The sequence below is a fragment of the Drosophila ananassae genome, chromosome 3L (genome assembly GCF_017639315.1).
Source record: "Drosophila ananassae strain 14024-0371.13 chromosome 3L, ASM1763931v2, whole genome shotgun sequence".
In the NCBI taxonomy this organism is placed as follows: Eukaryota; Metazoa; Arthropoda; class Insecta; order Diptera; family Drosophilidae; genus Drosophila; species Drosophila ananassae.
Window position 1 is genome coordinate 13,275,246 of NC_057929.1, and position 11,346 is coordinate 13,286,591.

At 45.2% G+C, this 11,346-nt stretch overlaps 5 protein-coding genes across 5 annotated transcripts; 2 read left to right on the plus strand and 3 right to left on the minus strand.

The window, feature by feature from the left end:
* Positions 1-506: 506 nt before the first annotated feature.
* Positions 507-4,165, minus strand: LOC6494332 (muskelin). The gene is made up of 10 exons (XM_001960483.4): positions 3,796-4,165; positions 3,490-3,702; positions 3,085-3,427; positions 2,884-3,022; positions 2,221-2,822; positions 1,945-2,163; positions 1,565-1,884; positions 1,355-1,511; positions 1,160-1,295; positions 507-1,105 (listed from the first exon to the last, which is right to left on the minus strand). Exons 1-10 carry the CDS (start codon positions 3,993-3,995, stop codon positions 858-860), a joined length of 2,577 nt encoding a protein of 858 aa, XP_001960519.1. The 5' UTR covers positions 3,996-4,165; the 3' UTR covers positions 507-857.
* A 334-nt stretch (positions 4,166-4,499) lies between these two features.
* Positions 4,500-5,193, plus strand: LOC6496241 (transcription elongation factor SPT4). The gene is made up of 3 exons (XM_001960484.4): positions 4,500-4,699; positions 4,759-4,921; positions 4,982-5,193. Exons 1-3 carry the CDS (start codon positions 4,631-4,633, stop codon positions 5,098-5,100), a joined length of 351 nt encoding a protein of 116 aa, XP_001960520.1. The 5' UTR covers positions 4,500-4,630; the 3' UTR covers positions 5,101-5,193.
* On the minus strand, positions 5,113-6,388 carry LOC6494331 (mevalonate kinase). The gene has a single exon (XM_001960485.4). The coding sequence runs from the start codon at positions 6,386-6,388 to the stop codon at positions 5,216-5,218; it is 1,173 nt and encodes a 390-aa protein (XP_001960521.1). The 3' UTR covers positions 5,113-5,215.
* Positions 6,389-6,588: 200 nt separating this feature from the next.
* Positions 6,589-7,070, minus strand: LOC6502515 (bolA-like protein 2). The gene has a single exon (XM_001960486.4). It carries the CDS (start codon positions 7,068-7,070, stop codon positions 6,795-6,797), a length of 276 nt encoding a protein of 91 aa, XP_001960522.1. The 3' UTR covers positions 6,589-6,794.
* A 239-nt stretch (positions 7,071-7,309) lies between these two features.
* On the plus strand, positions 7,310-11,345 carry LOC6496242 (chromatin-remodeling complex ATPase chain Iswi). Its single transcript, XM_014908222.3, has 7 exons — positions 7,310-7,455; positions 7,561-7,709; positions 7,791-8,008; positions 8,070-8,324; positions 8,384-10,499; positions 10,561-10,721; positions 10,783-11,345. Exons 2-7 carry the CDS (start codon positions 7,662-7,664, stop codon positions 11,066-11,068), a joined length of 3,084 nt encoding a protein of 1,027 aa, XP_014763708.1. The 5' UTR covers positions 7,310-7,455; positions 7,561-7,661; the 3' UTR covers positions 11,069-11,345.
* The last annotated feature ends 1 nt before the right edge of the window (position 11,346 follows it).

Sequence of the window (11,346 nt, forward strand, 5' to 3'; positions counted from 1 at the left end):
AAGCTAATGAAACATCCACTGGAACTGCATGCTTAGCCTAGGCTTAAGGCAAGAAAAAAAAACAGACAAAAAACCCTAAAAAATGAAATATAAAAAAAAAAAAGGTGAACACACAAACCCACAAGCAGCGACATATGCAGATAGTCCAACCTGTCCATGGGCCGACTTTGAATTGTCGGTTAAATAGCATTTGAATTGGTATTGATATATTGGACGGATGATATACGGATATACACACGGACGCCTCGGTGGTTTTCAAATTGTACGGACATTTTACATGCATGGCATGGCTGGGCTGATGCTGTATATGGGGATCGTGTTTGAGGTGTTTTTGGGTGTCTATACATTTGTCATACAAATCATATTGAAGGGCGCAAAGATTGTATGAGGTGGCAATTGTAACTAAACAAATTTTTTAGATAATTAAAAGTATCTATGTACACCTTAATATTAATGAAAAAACCAATATAATATAAATAAAAGTATATTGAAAAGAAGTTTCTCTCTCTCCATTGCCTTTCTTGGACGTTACAAAACTTTTATTTTTAAAATTTAAACTTAGACAATCGGTTACATTCAAGACACACATTTTCTCTCTCAAGCGCAATCACTACGAGTCTCCCTGCTTTCTTCTGGGGCTATTCCAGTTACAAATAAGCTATCACAATGAAATCATATTTCCGTTTATGTCATGCTTTGCATTTGGGCCGTAAAACATAATATGGGCGGGCGAACTGGCAAAATGAAACATCACATCGATCAACAAACAACTTGAAACGAAACTCTCACACATTAAATTACTTAATCGTTAAGGGGCAAATGTTTATGAAATAGTTTTGGCACTTGGGCATTTGCTTTCACATGACTACAAAGTCGCTGAGGTTGCGCTCTGGTTGGACCATGCTCGGTGGCATCAGTTGCACCAGTTTGTTGAACAGGAAGGCTCTTTTGTTTTTCAGCTCCGACGTGCACTCGGTGCGCGCTCGTTTGGTGCACGTGGAGCTGGAGGTGGGACTGGAAACGGCTTCAGAGATGCCAGACGAGGCCAGGCTTTCGTTGGATTCCAGGGAAAGGTTTTCTGGAGCAATGCCATCAGTTACTTCTTCTATAAAATAAATATTTAAAATATTAAAGTCTATCAAGTATTTAAAAGTAAGACCTTTCAGTTTGGCTGTCACATCGGCATCTGTTTCTAGATCTTCAGTTTCTGCGCACAGCGCTGGCGTGGTCATGTTGCTCTCCCTATCGAGACTGCTGTCATGGTTTTTGAACAGCAACGAAGCTAGTTTGTGAAACTGGGAAATAAAATCATTGGCAATATAATTAAATGATAAAATTAATATAAAATACTTACATTATTCAACTGCTCCGCATCGGCATGATCAATCACAGCAGCTATGTTATGCCGCAAATACTGCATCGCCTTTAAAGGATCCTGCCGCGCCATCTCCTCATAACGCAACTTGCGCACTAGAAACCGGCAATGCTTAAGGATTTCCTCGCGTTTTGGCCTAAAAACAGTCTTGATTAGTATCACATAATATCTTATTTTACTATTAGTTACTTTTCCAATTGCAGCACCCAGAAATCATCAAGTCTTAGTTGCGGTTGCTGACAGATTCCTGGGTTACCTCCAAACAGATAATGGGTATTGGCCACATCGTCATAAACCAATTGATGGGCATAGCGTGGGCAGGGCTCCAAGCTTCCATCTGCCTTGCTGGCACCCAGGACATTCGATCGGCTGATGGTGTTGGCATCCTGGCCACTGTGGCGGCAGTAGTATATCCGCGACCACTTGTGGTTGCGCAGAGAATAGACCCAGAACGAGTTGGCTGCATCTATATGCTGTATATCGCGACGATCCTTGACTTTACTCAGACTCTGGGAATAAATCATCCATTTAGCAATCAAATACGTTCAGATTATAGATTCTAGTTCTACCGAAAATATGTAAATCTCATCTCGTTCGCAGTCTATTGTGGATCGCAGCGTATATCCTGAAGAGGGCTCGAATTTGGTTTCGTTGCCAGCGGTGGTTCCATGGTGGGGGTGCTCCTTGTTCAGCACTGTTATGGCCTGAGTGTCAACATCGTAGCTGAGGAATTCGTCCAAGTCCTCCTTCCCTCGTTGTCCTCCATAAATGTATAGCTTTCGTTGTTTCTAAAAAGAGGGAAATAAATGAACAGAAGCACTTAGGCTTTAGATCTTTCCACTTACATTATGAAAAACCATACAGTGAGTTATCCTGGACTTGATGGACATCACATCCGCTTGCGAGGCACTCGAATGGTGACAGTCTACCATTATCTGCGACCAAGTATTCGTTGCTATGTGATAGGAAAACAGGCCAGAGTACTCTGGTTCAATTGAACCCGTGGCGTTGACACTTCGTGGTGTCAATATTTTGCCACCGAACACGTAGATGGTCCGCTTATCGGCATCCATGCACATCTGGTGATCGTAGACCAGATGCGGACCCCCCACTTGGCTGGTGTCATCACAGATCTGCATCCAGTTGCGTGCCCTGGTGTCATACAGATAAAAGTCGCTCTTTATATAATCCGATGTTCGAATCGAATTATCCAGATAGCGGCCAAGCATGAATATATTCTCGCTAATGGGATCAAAGACCATTTTATGGCAGGAACGCGGTGTTGGTCCATTGACAAGTTCCGATCTCTCGCAAAGTAACGACCAGTTGTCCTCCTCGATGTTGTACACCCAGAGATCGCTCAGGTCCTGGTAGCCATCCCAGCCGCCATACAGATATATCAGACGCTTTTTGGCATCGACTACCAGCTGGTGTCCTCCTCGGTTTCCTAATCAACAAATATATCAAGTTTAAAGAAGGATGGAGGAATGTATTGTCGGTTCTTTTACCAGGCTTTGTCTCGCTTTCCGAGTGCTTCATATGCCAGCTATGCTTGTAGTCTTGCTTGTGCAAATACTCATCCATTAGTCCTTCGTCTATGCACTCGGCCACAAAGCGCTCAGCCTTTTCAAAGTCACCCTGGACCACCTAAAAAAATAGATGATTTATATTCAATAAAGCTGATGAGTTGGTTGAAGAATTTCTATTACCAGATACTTGTGAAGCTCACTAATCAAAGGGTGCTCCAGTTGCACATTCGTTTGCTTCTGGAGCGCCTCAAAGGCACTCGTATAACCCTGCTGGCGAAAGTGCTTCAGACAGAGCTTTATTATCTCCACCTCACGTCGGGTATTGTAGTTCTTCATCCGCGCACTGGTGTACATTGGGTCGTCCTGGCCGTGGAGCTCTATGTACCAAATACTGAAGTTGAACGATGGCCCCCAGGACAGGAGGGGAACTATTTTGAGGTACAAAATGGGCAAATTCTCTGAGCCGTCTTCGGTAAGGCAACGCAGATTAAATATTTCCGGTATGTTGTCGTTTTTAAGGCCTCTGCAAAAGGGGGATTTCCAGTTATTAAAGCGGAATTACATTTTGAGATGCCTCTGACTCACCCCTCTAGAAGCAAGACCATATGATCGTCGTCTAATCCACCATATACCCGAAATTTCTTGATGTTGCAGACGTGCGACTTCTCGAACTTGCCAAATTTGATCTTTTTGACAATGGCGGGACGGCGCAGCTTCAAGGTAAGAAACTGAGGCGGGCTATTGCTGTAGGCGGACCAGCGGGAGGTCTGGTCGTTGGGGCAGTCCACTAAAACGTTTCTGCGTGATAAATACAATTTATGAGACAGATGCGCATTACGAAATCCGAGGTAATCCCGGGCATATATATATTTATTTTTTCAAACAACTTACTCTGGCAGATAATTTGGCGAATAGCTGGAGTAACGGTAGATCTCAAATTTCAGACGCTCGGATAGGGAAAATGGCTTCTGGGCGCCACTCTGGGTGCTTGTATTTGTTCCGGAATAGGCGTTTATGGCTCCAAACGAGGACAGTGCCACCGAACCGTGTGAACTGTTGTCCGTAGGACTGGAGGTTGAGGAGGATGACATGATCGTTGTATAGCACCTTCGATCCTTTTAGATTAGCAGTTTTTAAAGCCGGTCAAAGAGCGCAAATTACTGTTGTTACTTTTCCGCCTATTCGGTCTTCTCCTGTTTCCACACCCACTCGCAACAACAATACATTATCAGCTGATTGGCTCCCCAATTCTATCGGCGTTTATCGGTATCTGTGTTTTAATTTTAAAATTTATCCACAAGTGCGGATAATATAGTACTAGAACAACTTATTATTATAACAAAGCTTATTAAATAAGAGTTATTCATTTTATATTAGGAATTCAGTTTTAATAGCAGATAAAACCTAAAAAAGGTTTTTGTGTTTAGCTGAATCTTCATGATAAATATTGAATTGTTTCTATGATAAACGTTAAGATAACAAAAACAGATTAGGGATTAAGGGAAGTATTTCTAAAAATCATTTGCAAAAATAAATGATTCTGTTTTTTATTTGAATAATATAAAATAACCGTTATAGCTTAAAATGATATTGAAAAATTTGTCGGCTATGCAATGATATCGATAGGCATTAGAGGTGGACCAACGTGTTTAGATTTCTGTGTTTGTGGCTTGGTTTTCATCCATTTTTTTCTGAATTGTTTTTACTGTAAAAATTAGCTATAATCATGTCCTTTGAAGCGATACCCAAGGACCTTAGGGGTCTGCGTGCCTGCCTAGTTTGTTCATTAGTTAAGGTGAGTTAATATAAGCTATTATATTTATAGTCTTTCAACAGCCCCGGTGTACTCCACAGAGTTTTGATCAATTTGAGACTGATGGCTGCGAAAACTGCGAGGAATTCCTGCGGATGAAGAATAACAAGGACAACGTTTACGATCACACTAGTAACAACTTTGACGGGATTATTGCGCTTACCACACCCACCGACTCGTGGGTAGCTAAATGGCAGCGGCTAGGTGAGAAAATGGTATAACCCCTGAGAAGGATTCAATAATAACAACCGTTATCCTTTCCAGCTCGTTTTAATCGAGGCATCTATGCTATCTCCGTCTCTGGCACCTTGCCGCCATCTACTCTACGGGATATGAAGAATCGTGGAGTTGTCTACAAAACCCGCGACCGGAGCCAACGCTAATGAAATGATCAGTTTTTTCGTACAAAATACATATGTAAATCTTTATTTTTAAGTTATAACAGAACCACGAATACATACAATAGCAATACAAAACGAGAGTGGAATAAATGCTGCATCAGTCGTCCAGCGGGCTAACACGCAATCCCTCGCCACCAGCCGTCGTTACATGGACGCCGAAACCTGCCGATTCTAGTTCTTCCTTGAGCTTCCAGTACACCTCATTGCACTCGTAGTTCTCTGGCAGAAGGACGATCACATAGCCACCGGCGCCGGCACCAGTTAGCTTCGAGAAAAAGCCCCGCTTGAAGGCAATGGTGAAAATCTGCTCCAGCTTGGGGTGCGAAACGCCAATGGCCTTTAGAAGATCATTGTTGATCTGGAAGAGGCGCTCCAGCTTCTCAAACTTGGCACTGTCGTCCTGAGCGTTTCCAAAGCTTTCGTAGAGCGGTACTGCCGCTGTGACCAGCTCCTCACAAGCCTGCCAGATAGCCTCGATGAGCTGTGGGAAGCCCTCGGCGAGGTGACGCACTTTGGCCACAATATCGGCGGTGCTGCGGCTAACGCGACTGTCCACCAAAAGGATGTTGAGAGGCTTCTGGATGCGGAGGGACTGGAAGCCCTGACCTTTAACATAACGAAGCATACCGCCATAGGTGCAAACGGTGTTATCTAGGCCTGAGGGGGTTCCGTGGTTTACCCTCTCCGACTCGTAAGCCCAAGTGGATATAAGGGCCTGGTTCTCCTCCTGCAAGTAGCTGTCGCTATCAAAGTGACCGGCCAAAATTAGGAAAGCCGTTGCGAGGGCGGCTCCAAACGAAGCCGAACTGCCCAGACCGGCGCCCACATTCAACTCGCTGTCTACCTGCACCTGGAAACCGGTTTGCAGCGTCAACTTTGCATCTTTGGGCGAGGAGAGTACAGCGCCCGCCAGCAAGTAGTAGATGGAGATGAACGCTCGCTGGGTGTGTGGCTTTGTCGAGCTGCCCGCCGATTGCTCCAGCTGCTTTGCCACCTCGGCTCTAACGGCTTCCAGCAACTTGGCGGTACTGTCGGCCGGATATTTGCTGCGGAAGTCCGCGAGAAAGGCATTGAACTCTGGCAACTGGATCTCCAGTGTGCAGTTAAGAGCGTCCAACTGAAAGCTGGCCACCTGACTACCATCCTGTTGGTGGAATCTTAGCTTAGTGCCCAGTCCCACGACGGCGGCGAGGGCAGGACGATGGTAGACCACAGCGTGCTCGCCATGCAGGATAACCTTGCCCGGAGAGTGGACCTGGAACTTGAGCATTTCGGTTCTATTGTCAGCGGTGTGGTGCTAGATGGGGTGGCTTTATCGCTTTATCAGTAATTTGAAATTGTAATGCGTGGAGAGCACAAAAGCCGTTTGGTTTTTGACCTCAAGTACTTAAACTTTTATTGTTATTTTTTATGTAACGTATGCATTTAGCGGTTAATTTGCGTATTTTATTTGGTAACTCCCGAGATGCGGTGCCTCCTAGTGTGTATTGTGCTTTCCCTTTCACTTTCTTTGTGTGACTGAATGTTTTCTGTTTTTTCGGTTCGCGGCTGGTTTCTTCAAGCAAGAAATCTCTCAACTACCAACAAACGACAACAGGTTACGGCTCACGGATGGTGTTTGCTTGGTCGTTGCTTTCGTTGTATGTAGTCTTGGTGGTGTTTCGATGTTGTTGTTATTATTCTTCTGGTTCCTCCTGTGGCTTAACTTTCTCCCACTCTTCGGGCGTGTAGGTTTTTTGCGAAAACGCGTGAATCTCTTTCAATTCCTCGGCCAGCGCTTTGTTGACTAATCGGTGTTTCTCTAGCAGACTTTTCCCAACGAACTGCTCTGACACGATGGTTGCACTGAATTTAGCCCCACAGCCGTCGGATTCGTCTTCAACATTTACGTATTGGGTATTCAGTTGTTCCTTAAGCTTATGCACCAAAGTCATTGCGTTAAATTGACTCATTTTGAAAATATTTGAAAAACAGGCGTGCGTTGAAAGTGTGGCTGTTTGAAATATCGATTGGTTGAAATTTTGTAGTATGACCGTCCTTGCCCCCTGCTCCACTCTGGTCACACGGCATGAAATGATTTTATCGAATTTATTGACATAAAATCATAAATTTTTAAGACCAAGCCTTCTTTACCTTATGTATTACTATTTTCTGTTTCATAAAAAAAGGTTTTTAAAGATAAATATTGTTGGCATAAGCACAGCCACATTTAAAGTTTCGATAACACCAGCTGCTTTCCCGCCACCAAAAGTACTGCAGCCAACTTCACGCGTTAATCGTTTATGCTGCCGATAGCACGCGCAGTTTTCCCACCATTCATTAAAAAGAAGATTCCAAGTAATTATTTACTGTTTTTAATCGAAAGATAACTTGATTGTTTCAATTCTCAATGCAATCAACGCCAGAACAGAGTGTCTAATTGTTGGTGTTTTCGAATTTCAGGTCGCACAGACGGAGGCAGTAAAACCCTAAGGCGAATTCGGCAGGCGTGTATTTCACGAAAAAGTTAATTGTTCTAAGAAGCAGACGCCGGCATTGCAAAAATGTCCAAAACAGACGCCGCTGCTGTGGACGCCACTGAGGAGAACTCCGTAAGTACAAAAAAATCCATAATAAACACTATTTCAAAACAAAACGAGGTACTAAAATTTCCATGGCGTCTTTTGCGACAGAATGAGACAACCTCAGATGCGGCCACCAGTTCTTCGGGCGAGAAGGAGGCCGAGTTTGACAATAAAATCGAGGCGGATCGCAGCAGACGCTTCGATTTCTTGCTCAAGCAGACGGAGATCTTCACGCATTTCATGACCAACAGCACCAAGAGCCCCACAAAGCCCAAAGGCAGGCCGAAAAAGAACAAAGACAAGGATAAGGAAAAAGATATAGCCGAGTAAGTCCCATTATTGTGATATTTGTAACTCCATCAATAATATAATTTACTCTCTATCCAGCCATCGCCACCGCAAAACGGAACAGGAGGAAGATGAGGAGCTACTTGCGGAGGACTCTGCGACCAAAGAAATTTTCCGCTTTGATGCTTCTCCCACCTACATTAAATCGGGTGAAATGCGTGACTATCAGATCCGTGGTCTTAATTGGATGATTTCGCTATACGAAAATGGCATTAATGGTATTTTGGCCGATGAAATGGGTCTGGGCAAGACCCTACAAACTATTTCCCTGCTGGGATACCTCAAGCATTTCAAGTAAGTCTAATATCAGTTTTGAAAGGATAACATGTAATATCTTAACTGCTCTCCAATAGAAACCAAGCTGGTCCGCACATTGTCATAGTGCCCAAGTCTACCTTGCAGAACTGGGTGAACGAGTTCAAGAAATGGTGCCCTACACTTAGGGCCGTCTGCCTGATTGGTGACCAGGAGGCCCGTAACACCTTCATCCGAGATGTGCTAATGCCCGGTGAGTGGGATGTGTGTGTCACTTCGTACGAGATGTGCATCCGAGAGAAGTCGGTGTTTAAGAAGTTCAACTGGCGTTATCTGGTTATTGATGAGGCCCATCGTATCAAAAACGAGAAGTCTAAGCTGTCTGAGATTCTGCGGGAGTTCAAGACCGCCAACCGTCTGCTCATCACGGGCACCCCCTTGCAGAACAATCTTCACGAGCTTTGGGCTCTGCTCAATTTCCTCTTGCCTGACGTTTTCAACTCTTCGGAAGATTTCGATGAGTGGTTCAACACAAACACTTGCTTGGGAGACGATGCGCTAATCACGCGACTTCATGCTGTGCTGAAACCCTTCTTGTTGCGTCGTCTCAAGGCGGAGGTGGAGAAGCGACTAAAGCCCAAGAAGGAAATGAAAATATTCGTGGGTCTTTCGAAGATGCAGCGCGACTGGTACACCAAAGTCCTGCTCAAGGATATTGATATTGTGAATGGAGCAGGAAAGGTAGAGAAGATGCGTTTGCAGAACATTCTCATGCAGCTGCGAAAGTGTACCAATCACCCCTATCTGTTTGATGGTGCCGAGCCTGGACCACCGTACACCACCGACACACATTTGATCTACAACTCGGGCAAGATGGCCATTCTTGACAAGCTTCTGCCCAAGCTCCAGGAGCAAGGATCTCGTGTGCTTATTTTCTCGCAGATGACGCGCATGTTGGACATCTTAGAGGATTACTGTCACTGGCGCGGCTACAATTACTGTCGCCTGGACGGTCAGACACCGCATGAGGATCGTAACCGTCAGATCCAGGAGTACAATATGGACAATAGCACAAAGTTCATCTTCATGTTGTCCACTCGAGCCGGTGGTTTGGGTATTAACTTGGCCACCGCAGACGTGGTCATCATTTACGATTCGGACTGGAATCCCCAGATGGATCTACAGGCCATGGATCGTGCCCATCGTATCGGACAAAAGAAGCAAGTGCGCGTTTTCCGCCTCATCACCGAGAGCACAGTGGAGGAGAAGATTGTGGAGCGCGCTGAGGTGAAGCTGCGCCTCGATAAGATGGTCATCCAGGGTGGTCGGTTGGTGGACAACCGTTCCAACCAACTGAACAAAGATGAAATGCTGAACATTATTCGTTTCGGAGCCAACCAAGTCTTCAGCTCGAAGGACACAGACATTACTGACGAGGACATCGATGTGATTCTGGAGCGCGGTGAGGCCAAGACGGCTGAACAAAAGGCTCAATTGGATCAACTCGGCGAGAGCTCCTTGCGTACCTTTACCATGGACACGAACGGAGAGGCTGGTACCTCCTCGGTTTACCAATTCGAGGGTGAGGATTGGCGAGAGAAGCAGAAAATGAATGCCCTGGGCAATTGGATCGAGCCTCCGAAGCGAGAGCGCAAGGCCAACTATGCTGTGGATGCCTACTTCCGGGAGGCACTACGCGTTTCAGAGCCCAAGGCACCGAAGGCTCCCCGACCACCCAAGCAGCCCATCGTCCAGGACTTCCAGTTCTTCCCGCCGCGTCTGTTCGAGCTGCTTGACCAGGAGATCTACTACTTCCGCAAGACTGTCGGCTACAAGGTACCCAAAAATCCGGAATTGGGTTCTGAAGCCACCAAGGTGCAGCGCGAAGAGCAACGCAAGATCGACGAGGCCGAACCGCTGAGCGAGGAGGAGATTCTGGAGAAAGAGAATCTCCTATCACAAGGCTTTACTGCATGGACAAAACGTGACTTTAACCAATTTATAAAGGCCAATGAGAAGTACGGCCGAGATGACATTGACAACATTGCCAAGGATGTGGAGGGCAAGACACCCGAGGAGGTGATCGAGTACAACGCCGTGTTCTGGGAGCGCTGTACTGAATTGCAGGATATTGAGCGCATCATGGGACAAATTGAAAGGGGAGAGGGCAAGATCCAGCGACGACTGTCCATCAAGAAGGCATTGGATCAAAAGGTGGGATTGCTTTTCGGGTTTTTGCATGGAAATGTACTGATCTTTTTTGTATAATTTTTAGATGTCGCGGTATCGAGCTCCCTTCCATCAGCTGCGCTTGCAATATGGTAACAATAAGGGCAAAAACTACACAGAAATTGAGGATCGTTTCCTGGTTTGCATGCTACATAAACTGGGCTTTGACAAGGAGAATGTCTACGAGGAACTGAGGGCTGCCATTCGGTAAGAAAAAGTGACTATTTTAAATGAAACATTCTTTATCTCTCAAATATTTATTTTCTAGAGCATCGCCGCAATTCCTTTTTGACTGGTTCATCAAATCTCGCACTGCTCTGGAGCTTCAACGTCGTTGCAACACTCTGATCACCCTGATCGAGCGCGAAAACATCGAGCTGGAGGAGAAGGAGCGTGCAGAGAAAAAGAAGAAGGCACCTAAAGGCAGTGTATCCGCGGGCAGTGGTAGCGGAAGCTCTAATACTCCAGCACCTGCTCCCCAGCCCAAGGCCAGCCAGAAGCGCAAGAGTGAAGTGGTGGCCACCAGTTCCAACTCAAAGAAGAAGAAGAAGTAGAGTGGGGGAACAAGCCCACATTGAGTTTTGACTCTCCAATCAGCATTAGGCAGTTACATAGTTAAGACAAGCGATTACTTAAACATATTTCACTCGACGTAGTTGATAGTTCACATCGGAAGCGAATGTCCATCTCTCTATCTTTATAATAATCCTTAGAGATCCTAAACAAACACACAGAATTATTTTATAATATTGCGTGCCGCTGTAATTCTATTCCACTTAATTGTATTTTTTGTTTAAGTTCTTAACTATTATATTTATATATTGCAACATAC

Excerpts from the sequence above, each read along its gene's own strand:
- LOC6494332 (XM_001960483.4), bottom strand. The coding sequence starts at position 3,995 with ATGTCATCCTCCTCAACCTCCAGTCCTACGGACAACAGTTCACACGGT. Across the intron at positions 2,164-2,220 it reads ACTGTATGGTTTTTCATAAT|AAACAACGAAAGCTATACAT; the intron begins GTAAGTGGAAAG and ends CCCTCTTTTTAG. Across the intron at positions 1,885-1,944 it reads ATGAGATTTACATATTTTCG|AGTCTGAGTAAAGTCAAGGA; the intron begins GTAGAACTAGAA and ends ATTTATTCCCAG.
- LOC6494331 (XM_001960485.4), bottom strand. The coding sequence starts at position 6,388 with ATGCTCAAGTTCCAGGTCCACTCTCCGGGCAAGGTTATCCTGCATGGC.
- LOC6502515 (XM_001960486.4), bottom strand. The coding sequence starts at position 7,070 with ATGAGTCAATTTAACGCAATGACTTTGGTGCATAAGCTTAAGGAACAA.
- LOC6496242 (XM_014908222.3), top strand. The coding sequence starts at position 7,662 with ATGTCCAAAACAGACGCCGCTGCTGTGGACGCCACTGAGGAGAACTCC. Across the intron at positions 8,009-8,069 it reads AAGGAAAAAGATATAGCCGA|CCATCGCCACCGCAAAACGG; the intron begins GTAAGTCCCATT and ends CTCTCTATCCAG. Across the intron at positions 10,722-10,782 it reads GAACTGAGGGCTGCCATTCG|AGCATCGCCGCAATTCCTTT; the intron begins GTAAGAAAAAGT and ends TTTATTTTCTAG.
- LOC6496241 (XM_001960484.4), top strand. The coding sequence starts at position 4,631 with ATGTCCTTTGAAGCGATACCCAAGGACCTTAGGGGTCTGCGTGCCTGC. Across the intron at positions 4,700-4,758 it reads TAGTTTGTTCATTAGTTAAG|AGTTTTGATCAATTTGAGAC; the intron begins GTGAGTTAATAT and ends TGTACTCCACAG. Across the intron at positions 4,922-4,981 it reads AGCTAAATGGCAGCGGCTAG|CTCGTTTTAATCGAGGCATC; the intron begins GTGAGAAAATGG and ends TATCCTTTCCAG.